This window comes from Vespula vulgaris, chromosome 21, assembly GCF_905475345.1.
Source record: "Vespula vulgaris chromosome 21, iyVesVulg1.1, whole genome shotgun sequence".
In the NCBI taxonomy this organism is placed as follows: Eukaryota; Metazoa; Arthropoda; class Insecta; order Hymenoptera; family Vespidae; genus Vespula; species Vespula vulgaris.
Window position 1 is genome coordinate 2,112,344 of NC_066606.1, and position 12,590 is coordinate 2,124,933.

At 29.2% G+C, this 12,590-nt stretch overlaps 2 protein-coding genes across 7 annotated transcripts; one reads left to right on the forward strand and one right to left on the reverse strand.

Moving 5' to 3' along the window:
- Window positions 1-626: 626 nt before the first annotated feature.
- On the reverse strand, window positions 627-8,648 carry LOC127071348 (tubulin polymerization-promoting protein homolog). 5 transcript variants are annotated; one of them, XM_051010518.1, is made up of 4 exons: window positions 8,375-8,648; window positions 2,621-2,977; window positions 2,266-2,401; window positions 627-2,149 (listed from the first exon to the last, which is right to left on the reverse strand). In XM_051010518.1, the coding sequence occupies exons 2-4, from the start codon at window positions 2,953-2,955 to the stop codon at window positions 1,910-1,912; spliced, it is 711 nt and encodes a 236-aa protein (XP_050866475.1). In that variant the 5' UTR covers window positions 2,956-2,977; window positions 8,375-8,648; the 3' UTR covers window positions 627-1,909. The 5 variants fall into 5 exon arrangements, with proteins under 5 accessions (XP_050866475.1, XP_050866476.1, XP_050866479.1 ...); XM_051010519.1 differs by having other exon boundaries at window positions 8,356-8,648; XM_051010522.1 differs by having other exon boundaries at window positions 627-2,092; window positions 8,375-8,645.
- Window positions 8,649-10,154: 1,506 nt separating this feature from the next.
- Window positions 10,155-12,496, forward strand: LOC127071275 (probable tRNA (guanine(26)-N(2))-dimethyltransferase). Of its 2 annotated transcripts, none has more exons than XM_051010370.1 (2): window positions 10,155-10,232; window positions 10,733-12,496. In XM_051010370.1, the coding sequence occupies exon 2, from the start codon at window positions 10,760-10,762 to the stop codon at window positions 12,371-12,373; it is 1,614 nt and encodes a 537-aa protein (XP_050866327.1). In that variant the 5' UTR covers window positions 10,155-10,232; window positions 10,733-10,759; the 3' UTR covers window positions 12,374-12,496. The 2 variants fall into 2 exon arrangements, with proteins under 2 accessions (XP_050866327.1, XP_050866326.1); XM_051010369.1 differs by lacking the exon at window positions 10,155-10,232 and adding an exon at window positions 10,239-10,515.
- Window positions 12,497-12,590: the final 94 nt, after the last annotated feature.

A 12,590-nucleotide genomic window follows, 5' to 3' on the forward strand; every position in this document is an offset into this window, starting at 1 on the left:
CTCCTTTTTTTTTTCTTTTCTATTTCTTTTTTTTCGAAATAAAAAATAGAAGTAGAAATATTATATCGAAGAATAATATGTTTCAAATGTATCGGTATTTGTTAATGTACAAAATAAATTCGTTATTGCATTTACGTTACGCACGGTGTACGAACGAAAATTATATATATAAATTCTTACATGTATAATGACATTCAAATATATAAGCATACTACGAATAACATACTTTTTACAATCGAACGTAACTTCTTATCTAAATATGCGTTTGGTCTCGCGTTTGAGGCAATTATGTCGACAAGTAAAATTACTCTTTCTATTTTTTTTCTCTTTTTTTTTTTTTTTTTTTAAGTACACTTCAAATACACTTTTCGATAATTTGTATGCGCAAAGTTACGGAGTTATTTCATTCTTTCCCATTTTCTTTTTTTTTTTTCTTTCTTTCTTTTGTCCACTCTTTTTTCTTAATATTCGTGCGCTCGCGACAATTCGACGAGATTCTTCTTAAAAAATGATAAAAAAAGAAAAAAGAAAAGAAAATCGATATCACAAATTTTTATATTGTTGCGACGACAGTATCGACTTTTTTGTTCTTGTGATTCGTTTCGTATTTTATTTTTTCTTTATCGTTCTTTTATTTCTTTTTTTTTTCATTATTTTTTCTTTATTTTTTTTTTTTTATTTTTCTCTTTTATTTTTTTGTTTGTTCTCTCAGGCCCGTACATTACCAAAGCAGTAAAATTGAGAAAATTCGAATATTACGATTTTTGTGTATATGTATATTTTTTTTCTTTTCTCTCTTTCAATATTTTTGCATAAAGAAAAATACTGTTATCAGCGAATCAAAGATCGAGAATATATAGTGCTCGAATAATATATTTCGAGCGTATTAATTTTTTTATTTATTTTTGCCGCTCATACAGCACTGAAACCCGCCCTCTTTCGCTTACCCTCGGCAAAAAAAAAAAAGAAAAAAATATATATATAAAATATCGTTCAACAAAATCGATTAACGTGGTCGACATTATTTTCGTTATCAAAGTGCATATATATTGGGTATTGTTATTGATTATCTTCACCTGGAACATCATCGCATTGTATAAGCATTTAAGTACTTAATTACTTACATACTTATTTACTTATCTTACTTTCTTACGTACTTACTTATTTATTTACTTACTTCAAAAGACAATCGTATCGATCCAGCATTACAAAAGTCTCTCATATCGAGAATATATATTGAACGTGTCGTTCCTTAATTAGGTACTCAAGTCAATTTAAATCACCCCATAGATTTGACAGATTTTACAGAAAGTACTACCACCATTATTACTACCAAGTAATGGTATATAACTATTTATGTATATATTTATGCACGTATTTCTCGAGATCGTTATATCAAGATCATCCAGGATCTTGACGATCAACTTGACGATAGGTCATACTTTTTTTCTCGTTCTTCGACCTTTCATTCTCTCTCTCTCTCTCTCTCTTTCTCTCACTCACCTTATCTCTCTTTGTCTCTCATTTTCCAAAAAAAAAAAAAAGAATAGAACGAAAAAAAATTATATTGAAGACATAGAAATTATAGAATCAACATCTTCGTTTTGCTCGAACAATAAAATCCTTGAGATCGAAAAAAAAAAGAACATATCCTGTTATAGCGATGATCGTATTAAACAATTAATGATAATCTGACAGCATAATGATCGAAGAACGAAAATATATGATACGACCGTGAGGAAGCATCCAGTGAGGGACCCGTTTAAGTACGCAGTTACGCATTTTAAAAATGAAACGTTTCCTACGATAATCAGAAAGGAAGCGTTTAAGTGCGTAGTGCCTGGACGGGAGACAGTGTAGTATTAAGAAATGATAAAATAAGCCTCTTGTTTAGATCGTATAGGTTGGGCTAGTGACCTTTATTATACGTGTCCTTGTTTTGATAACCTTGGACATATCCCGATTGATCGGGTAAATCCTTTCGACCTGCTATACCCTTACCCTTACCACTCTCGTCGAAACGTTGTTTATGAGAACCAGTGTATTTAGTAACATCCGTCAAACGATCCACAGTCGATGCTGCTTTACCAGCCTGCAAGTCGTTTTTATTGATAATATTAAAGGTGACCACTCTTGAAGACTTCTTAGTCTATGATCAATCATTGATAGAATCAATTTCTAATCGATCAGTTAATTAATTAATCGTTATTGTTATTGTTATTGTTATTGTTTTCGTTTTTGTTTTTATTTTTATTCGATACTAACCCCGGATACTCCTACCGTAACGCCTGGTGCACCACAATTCGCCATCTTGTTCTTCATTTCAACGAAATCGACCTTCTTACTTTTAGCGAGTTCCTCCAGGAACGATTTGTACTGATCGATCGCAAGTTTCATCGACCTAAGAACATTTTTAATCCATTGAAAGATATTTCTTCGAGTATCAAATGTTATATTTAGTTTGATCTTTTTTTTCTTTCTTTTCTTTTCATTCAACTAGCTCGTATAGGTTTTATACGTGATATTCTTTATCCCGATATATTTAACACGATCTAATTAAATCTAATGATTATTTATTTGTTGAAATGATTGATAGTAATTCGTTAGATCGAATTCGTACTTGTGTTTCTTGAAATAGATCCCGGTGTCCGTTGTTGTGATCTTCTTTCCATCGATCACCTTTGCCTGTTTCATCCATTTATCACTTTGGCTAAGTGTTATCGACTTTCCATCGCTCTTAGGATCACCGAATTTCGAGAAAGCCTTAAAATTCGCCAAAAAACTACCGGCTGGCGAACTAGCAGCTGGACTACCTGGCGTTGAATTTCCCGAATTAGCTGTAACTTCATCGAGCTTCATATTCGCAACTTCGTTCGTGACATTTAACGTAGTTGCCACCTCGTTGCCACTCTCGTTCTTTTCTTTCTCGATAGTACCGTTTTTTTCTGCCTCCATTTTTCACAGAACACTTTCTTAACTGCAAACAAAGAAAAGAAGAAAAAAAAGCAATGATATTCGTCAAAGAAATACGTATCTTTTTATAATGTTCTTAATTTTTTTTAGTAATTTCTACGTAATGTTTTTAAAGTTTGTAAATCTTGATGGATATATTGTTGGGATTAATATTGTAAAAAGTTTATGAATTTTTTAATTAAGTATGAATGGAAATAGAGAGAGAGAGAGAGAGGGAGAAATTTTTTTAAGTATTATAATTGAAATTGTTTGAATTAAAAAATGTTGACATCGTCTGAAAAGTAAAAAATTTGTTAATTAAATATTACGAAATATCTCCAAGAGAGAGAGGAGCAGAGAAAAAAGATAGAGAGAATTAAATAATTATTATAATTGAAATTGTATGAATTAAAACTATGAAATTTAAATTGAATTGAGAGAATATTTCAAGATATGAAAATTGTGTCAAAATTAAAAAATATCCAAATTAAATGTAACATTTCTCAAAGAGAAAGAAAGAAAGAAAGAGAGAGAAATTTTTTAAAGTAATATATTTGAAATATGTTTGAATGAAACATTTTGAAAATCGTTATATTGAGAAATTTGTTGATTAAATATTATGAAATAATATGGAAGATCGTGTATCGAATAATCGATCGACGTTATTCCTTCGATAAATAATTTCCAAATTTGATATCTTTCTTCATTTTCGATTAGAATCACTCAACCTTTTTAATCTCTACACGATTGACAATCTTCAAACTTTCTTTTATCCTTTATTAATCGCGTTATCGATTTATTGTATATCAACCGTAAAATTTATCGCGTGCGATCAATAAAAGTGTTCGTGCATGCTCTCTAGTTATTTACACTCGCGTTCATACTAGATTATGTTTTATCAAAAGTTGCTTTTTTATCCTTTTGTTTCATTCCTGTTTTTTCTTTTTTTTCTTTTCTACACGATTATTTTCTTCGCACGTTTCACTTACTTTTACACGCTTTGCAAAAACACCAATGCTAAATAGCGTAATTTTTTTTTATTTTTTATTTTTCGCGAAAATATATTTTTTCCTTTATTTCTTCTTTGTTTGTTTCTTTCTTTGTTTATTTTCTTAATTATTTCTTCTTTCATTTTTCTCGACACATCAATTTTTCCTTCGTGCGTTCATCAAACAACATATTTTTTAATGAATGCATTTCAATATTTTCAATTTTTAAAGTTCGCGTTTTAAAGTTAACGCAGGTTTTTTATACTGTTAGTTTTTTAGATTTCTATGCAATCTTTTTTGTTTTTTTTTTTTTTTTGATTTTTGTACAAGTTACTTTTTTTTTCTTTTTCTTTAACATGACACCGTTATTAAAATCGATAACGTTATGTATACATCAATATTCTCATTATAATTATCTATTATAATTTTTTGCTACGTTAAATATTAGATATATTTCTATATATGAACAAATATTTAACTTTACATTACACTACGAACTGTTCTATAGAATCATCGATCATTATTTTTCGCGTGACTTCTCGCCAAAGGTTGAAATTAATTATTCTACTCGTAATTACGTAATTAGTTAAAAAAGTAATCGGATAACGTATCGCTATTAGAAACGTGTAAAATGCGTTTAAAATTCTTTTTTTCCTTTTTAATTTTTTGCACGTTATTGCTCCCCATACGTCGGAATATAAATTCGTGATTTATGATAAATATTTTTTTTTTATTTGATATGTCAGTAAGTCGATAAATTATTTTTTTATTTCTATATTTGCATACTTCTTTCTTACTTCGTCCACTTCCATGAATAAAAAAAAAATATATATATATCGTACACAATTTAATTTATGGGATATATGATATATGATGGAAATTTTAGGACGACGTCCTTGAATTTTATAGTTCAAATTTTAATTCGTTAAATCCTTGAAGAACGTAATGGTTTTACGATGTAATGACGAATGAAGAAAGAAAAAGAAAAAGAAGTAATAGCCATTGCGACCGAATCAATGGCAACAGCTGTTTTTAAGCCCTCGAAGCGATGACATATCCTTTTAAATAAATGATCACACGAGAATGCAATTTCAGGTTTGATTCGTAACTTCAATCGTTAACATATATATATGTTAATGCATACACACACACACACACACACACACACATAGTATATATACGTGTGCTTATAAAGCAACGATATTTTCGACGAAACTATGTCGCGAGTACTTGTACATAGTTGATTATCTTATACACTGTATCAGTATTACGACCTTTAAACCGTAAACCAGTGATACGTAAATTATGTCATTTTATTTTTAATAATATGATAACGATTTTAAGTAATAATCTTTTTTTTTTTTAATTTTTGAGAAACAAGAATAAAAGATATATATATATATATATATATATATATCTTTTATTATTTGTATACGTATATACAATTTCATAAAATAATATAAATATTTTATATAATTTTACATTAGTTATATATAATTTAATGATGTGTAATCTCATTTAATTATATATTAAGAAATATATATATATTATTATATATAATCATTAATATACAATTAAATAAAATTTAAAGATCCCGACATAGAATGTCCATTTAAAAAAATCTTACAATATTTATAAATTATATATTATATGATAATCATTATATATATATATATATATATATATATATATATAATTTATATTATCTCACTATTTTATCTTTAGAACGAATTATAATCCTCTGTAATTTACATCTTCGTTCGTAATACGATCTCGTGATAAAACCGCACTGACATTACATTCATATTATCCGATTGAAAGGCTTCGCAACCACCTGACAGAACGAACGAAAAAAAAAAACAAAAAAAGAAAGAAAGGAAAAACGAAACAAAAACGATCACAACAGAACCAACCAATAACAACAACAACACGAAGAGAGAAATGATGAGCTTATGTTAAAAAGTCACCGAACGACAAGTTGATGCGTCTAGTAAGGTCGTTGCTAAAGTATCGGATTATTTCAGAACCTATAAATAGAAATTACGACTGTTTGCGCGTATTAACGTGGTTAGCAGCATAGGTGACGTGTTATTAGGTAATACATATATATATATATACACACACACGCACACAGACAGACCGATCTCCAAGATGATCGTCATCATCGTCATCGATCATCGAAATCGAACGGTGTACTTGTTGTTTCTGATGATTCCTTTATTTTATCGGCGATATCGTGAATTCAAAAAAAAAAAAAAAAAAAAAGAAAGAAAGATGCGATATCGAAGAGCTTTTATCCAGCTTTTACTAGAATGAAAAAAAAGATTGTAAATAAAAAAGAAACGTAAATTATCTAAACGATTAATAGAAAAGAATGTGAAAGAAATTATTTATTCTCGATGTCTCCTTTTTACTTCCTTCTTCTTCTTCTCTCTCTCTCTCTCTCTCTTTATCCTTTTTTTTTACGATTAAACGAATGGAATATCGATAGTAGGAAGGGAGGAAAGAAATTACATAACGTCGGTGCCTTCCTCTTTCACTCTGTCTCTCTCTCCCTCTCTCTCTCTTTCTTTCTGTGTCTCTGTCTCTCTCTTTTTTTCATTCTCTTCTTTAAAAAAAAAACAGGATGCAATAAACGAGGAAAAAGAGTAAGACTTGATCTCTCTCTCTCTCTCTCTCTCTTTCTCTCTCTCTTCTTGTTTTTCATACTCTTCTTTTAAAAAAGCATGATGCACTAAACCAGGAAGAAGAATAAGATAATCTCTGTCCTTTAAAAAAATAGGATGCATCAAACAAAGAAGAAGAATAGCTCGTGAATTTCTCTCTTTCTCTCTTCTTAAAAAAAAAAAAAAAAAACAAAAACAAAAAAAAAGGAAAATAAAGAGAATGCATTGCATATGAGAAAAGAAAGAATAGAATTTGATCTCTTTTTGAATATCTTGTTTTTTCTCCTGTCTTTCACGCAATTGGACGAACTTAGATATTAGACGATTGAGGTATAGTCAATCGAGCATAGATTCGTTCATAGAAATAACTTTTAGCTTAGTTAAGATTTAACAAGGGTTGTTCTTCGAAGGGCTCAACGATGAACGACGCTTGAAAGGAAAAAATGTGGAACGATCTTTGTAAGTATGTGTATATATATATGTGTGTGTGTATGTGTGTGAATGTTAGTGAATGGGTGTGTGCATATATGCATGTATGTTTGTATATATATATATATATACATATATACGTATGTATGTGTATGTACAAAAAGCTCGAGTTGAAAAGCTGTTAAACGCGCCTATCCAAAGGGAATGTGTACCGCTCAGAGCGCATGTGTTCTATCGATCTACCCCAACAGAAAGCACGCAGTCACCCTCCTAACAAAGATAGAGAGAAAGAGGGAGAGAAAGAGAAAGAAAGAGATGAAGTGTATATCTTTGAACTTGCTTTTCGAAGCTCAGCAGCAGCAGAAATAATAGCACCGTGGGTAGTCCTGTGTTAATCGAGAGACTTTTAATTATCTGGTTAGATCTACATGTCGTAGGTCTAATTAAATAATTAATATAATATTTATATATATATATTATTATATTATATATTATATATTATATAATTATATTATATATATTATACGTTGTATTATATATATATATATATGTATATATAATATAATGTATAATATCATGTATCGTCCGATGCATAAAAATTGTACGGATTGTATAAGACAAAAACCCAAAAATGGCGAGTGGAAAAAAACACGAGACGAGTTTTTATTTCGCTTTTGCAAAATTTCGTTTCCATTGAAAATCTTATCACGTAGTAGCGGTACGATATTAAGGTAGTTGGGGCGGGGCGGTGGGTTAAAGAAGAGAAGCTAGACGTAAAATCGTAAATGTTCTTGACCCAGATTTTCTTCGAGTAACAACTAAAATATAGAAAAAAAAAAATTTGTAACAATCTCGACATATTCCTTTGCGAAATCGTAAAGAACGTTCTCGTTGACGCAATCGACGAAACGTGAATTGGTAGAATTAAAAAAACGTAATCGTTGTTACGCGTAACGTTAGATAATAAAACAAATTAGATATCGACGAGATTTCGTTAGGATGTACTTATCATTTTAAATACATGCACACTTTGCACATGACATGTTAGCAGATTAATAAAAAATCTTTATGGTTGGATCTTATCTTAGTTGGACGGTATATTTAAACGATCGTCCGTCTATTTGTGGATGACGTTAATTCTGAAAGAAGATACGATATATGTCCTCCGTATCTGTATGCATCTATATGCGATATTACGTGTGTATGTGTGTGTCTAAGTATACACGAATGTAAAAATGTTTATAGAACACTCGTTAGTTTATCTTTTCCCTTTTTCTTTTTTTTTTCTTTTTTTTTATAGGGTTCATAAAATACCCTACCCTAGATCGTTCGTTTCACCTTTTTTCTATTCCACTTCGACGAAATGAAAAATTAATTTTGTTTTTTTTTCTCGTTCTTCTTCTTCTTCTTCTTCTTCTCCCTTTTCTCTCTCTTTTTTTCTCTCTTTTTTCGTCTTTTATTTTTATCGCACAAACAAAAATCGGATATTTTTGGATAACGTTTAGGAAGTTACGAATAAAAGCTATCGCGGTAACATCGATTAATACCGACGCGAGTTCATTCGCGCGATTCCAGCCAAGAGGAGGCTAAGAACGAGACTGAACCATCGCTGTGCTTCCATCTATAACGATATCCCCACCTACTAAACACCGAGAGAACTTTGATTTCTTTACGTTGCGGAAGCTGCAAAGCTTCCGTACGAACGCGGACGTCTTTGAATTTTATTCTTTATTATTATCGAATAAATAATTCAAATGTCGTATACATATATCAAGATAATACATATTCCTTATCAAAAAACATATGTGTGAATGTATGTGTGTATTTACATGTATAAAATGTATGTGTTAATTAATACGTTTTGTAGAATTAATAATTAAATATTATCGTTATATGTGTATGTGTATATATATATATATATATATATATATATATATATATATTTATATATAATTAACAGATACAATGCTTGATTAATTAATCCTTAGTTAATCAATATTTTTAACAAATCTTTGAGAATAGATTGTTTTAAACTGTATTTCTTATCATTTTATCGATAACCGATTCAATTTTTTTTTCTTTTTTTTTTCTCCTTTTTTTTTTTGGTGTATTCCCTTATCCCCGTATCTTATCTTATATATTTAGTATACTCTAGTCTGTTTCTTCATAAAATCATTCGCGATAATTGTCGGATATAAAATATACGATAAAACTTAATAATATTTCAACTTCTGAATGTTCGTGCAATGTTTATTTCAAATTTTAACGCATCAAATACTTTTGCAGTGAAACAACGCAATATTGCTTGAAATACTTTCAATTTATTTGTTTTTACATGGTAGACGAAATGAATAAAAAAAAATAAAAAAATAAGAAAGAAAAAATTCGTATAGAAAAAAAATACATATAGTATACATTATTGTATCAATGGAAAGTAAAGGATTGATTACAGATAAAAAAAAACAATAAAATAAAATCATATCAAAAAGCATGATTCAATATCTTATCGCTCTTACGTGCTTATTTTTTTTTTTGTTTCATAGGAAGATCGCGTATATAAAAGTTTTTAATAGATTTAAGTAAATTTCTAATAAATTTAATCTAAAAAAAAATTTAGTATTTAAATGTAGTATTTAAAATTTTTGATAAATTATCATTTGAAAAAATCAGATGATGTGTCATCAATTAATAAAAAAATAAGATTAAGCAAAACGAAAAACGCGGTTTTTTTCTATTTTTTTTTTCTTTTTTTTTTTAGAATTTTGATCGATCGTGTGTTAAATTTAAATAAATCGTATAAAAATAGAATAGGATCTAGAAAAAAATAAAAAGATAATACTACCAAATGCATTATTGTTTACACTATATATGTAAACGATTTATTAAATGCAAAGATTTAATGAAAATATTTAATTGAAATAAATTCATTTATTTGATATAAATATCTACACATGCTACGTTTGAATTATTTGAATTGAATGGAATTGTAATTGATTACGACATTTGCAAAGATCCAATGAGCAAGAAATTTTTATAACACGTCAATACTGATTGGTTGATTTCAAACATTTGATTACATTTCATTCGATATCGCATCATCAAATTTCTTTCGTCCAATCAGGAGAGCTCATGACTGATATCGAGAGTGGCAACTTAACCTAGCAAATCATAACCTTGAATAAGGAACGTAATCACGGTAAGCACGATGTTTACAATCGTTTATTTAAGATGATCTATAATGTTTTTCATTGAAGTTATTACACCCATCCCCCGATTTACGCACAGTATTCGTTCCTCATTGATAATTTTAGTTTTCTCTACTAACGTGAACGAAAATCGCATAGATATTTTCGACGAATAAAAGAAAATAATATTTAAGAGAAAAGTCGGTATGAGTTGTTAACATATGTAATTCATTTTATTCATATATTTGCTAGAAAATATGGAAAAGTAAATATGTCATCGATTGTACGAAAAAGGTTAATACGTTTACTATGAATTAATCAAGTAAGGTTAGAATAATGTAGTTAATAGAATCAACTGAGAATTTTTGGCACAGTGATGTATAATAAGTTCAAGAAATATTATAAAAAAAACATATGAATCGAGGGATGAGCATATATATATATATATATGTATATATTGTTATATATGTACATTGTTTTATAATATACTATTTCGAATATATACTTTTAGGTCTTAATTTCTTTCTTTTCATTCAATATGGATGATGATCGATGTATCAAGAAAGCTAAACTAGAAAATGTGCAGAATTTAAAAGAAGGAGAAGCTGAGATATTGGTAACTCATAAAAATGTGTTTTATAATCCGGTACAAGAATTCAATAGAGATTTGAGTATAGCTGTATTGTCGCTCTTTGCAAAGGATCAAACAAATGTAAGCGAACAAAATAATATTTCGAAACATACTGTAGTAAACAAATTAAATGGTGAATCATGTTCTAAGAGCGATGGTATTACCATATTAGAAGCTTTGTCTGCGACTGGTTTACGTAGCATCAGATATGCCAAAGAAATAGAAGGTATAAAAGAAATAATAGCTAATGATATTTCAGCTGAAGCTGTAAAAGCTATTAAACTAAATATTCAACATAATGGAGTAGGGCATTTAGTAAAACCAAGTCACGAGGATGCTACAATGATCATGTATCAAAACAGAAGAAAAGGTTTCCATGCTGTTGATTTAGACCCTTATGGTTGTCCTTCAATCTTTTTAGATGCGGCAGTACAATGTGTAACAAACGGGGGTATACTTTTAGTTACAGCTACAGATATGGCAGTGTTAGCTGGTAACTCTCCAGAAACATGTTATGTTAAATATGGTGCTATAGCTCTTAAAACGAAAGCCTGTCATGAGATGGCATTAAGAATTTTGTTACAACATATCGCGTCTCATGCAGGACGTTATGGACGCTATATAGTACCCTTATTATCTATCAGTGTTGACTTCTATATAAGAGTATTTGTGAAAGTATTTGTAAGCCAATTGAAATGTAAAGACAATGCTAGTAAAACAGGATTGGTATATCAGTGTACAGGTTGTGAAAGCTTCAATATTCAACCTTTAAATACAAAAAAATCAAATAAATTTTGTAAGCCTCATGTAACAGTAGATCAACATTGTAAACATTGCAGACACAAACATTATATTGGTGGTCCTATTTGGATAGGACTCTTACACGATCAAGACTTTGTTTCTCGATTATTGTCTAGTTTAGATAACTTGAAATTAGAAACGAAACAACGAATAAAAGGAGTTTTGACTATGATACACGAAGAAATAGATTCACCTTTGTACTATACATCGGATCGTTTAATGTCTATCATCAAATGTAGTACACCACCCATGGTACTAATTAGATCTGCATTATTGAATGCAGGATATAATGTATCATATTCTCATGCAAATAAATTCTCTATCAAAACTGATGCCCCAAATGATGTCATATGGGATATTGTACGTGCATGGGAGAAACATCATCCAGTTAAAAGGGAAAAATTTAATGCGGATAATCCAGCACTAGTTATATTAGATACTCCATCGACAATAAACATTTCTTTTACTGTACATCCAAAAGCTAATCCAATTTCTCGACAAAGTGGCTTGTCAAGGTTTCCAGAAAATCCAGCTGAAAATTGGGGTCCTGGTACACGTGCTAAAACGATGATAGATGTTACAATGATAGAGTCAAAAAAAATAAAGAATCAAGGAAAATTTAAACAGAAAAACAAAATGTTGAAGGATCAACGAATGGAAAATAAAGATGATAATGAAAGGACAAATACAGATTTGTCGTCGAGCAATCAGGATATATAAAAAATATACGTGTAAATTATTTTTATTACGTTAATGAAAAATGTACAAATGTTTTATAAAAAAAATTATACGATAATCAGAATATTATCGTTGATTGTAAATATATATTTATAACTAAAAGAATTTCATGCCTTAGTTTTAAATTTTAATTATAGAAAATAATTGTTCCACTTAAAACGAACAGTTTAAGATTAACAAAGATTAATAGTTTAAAATG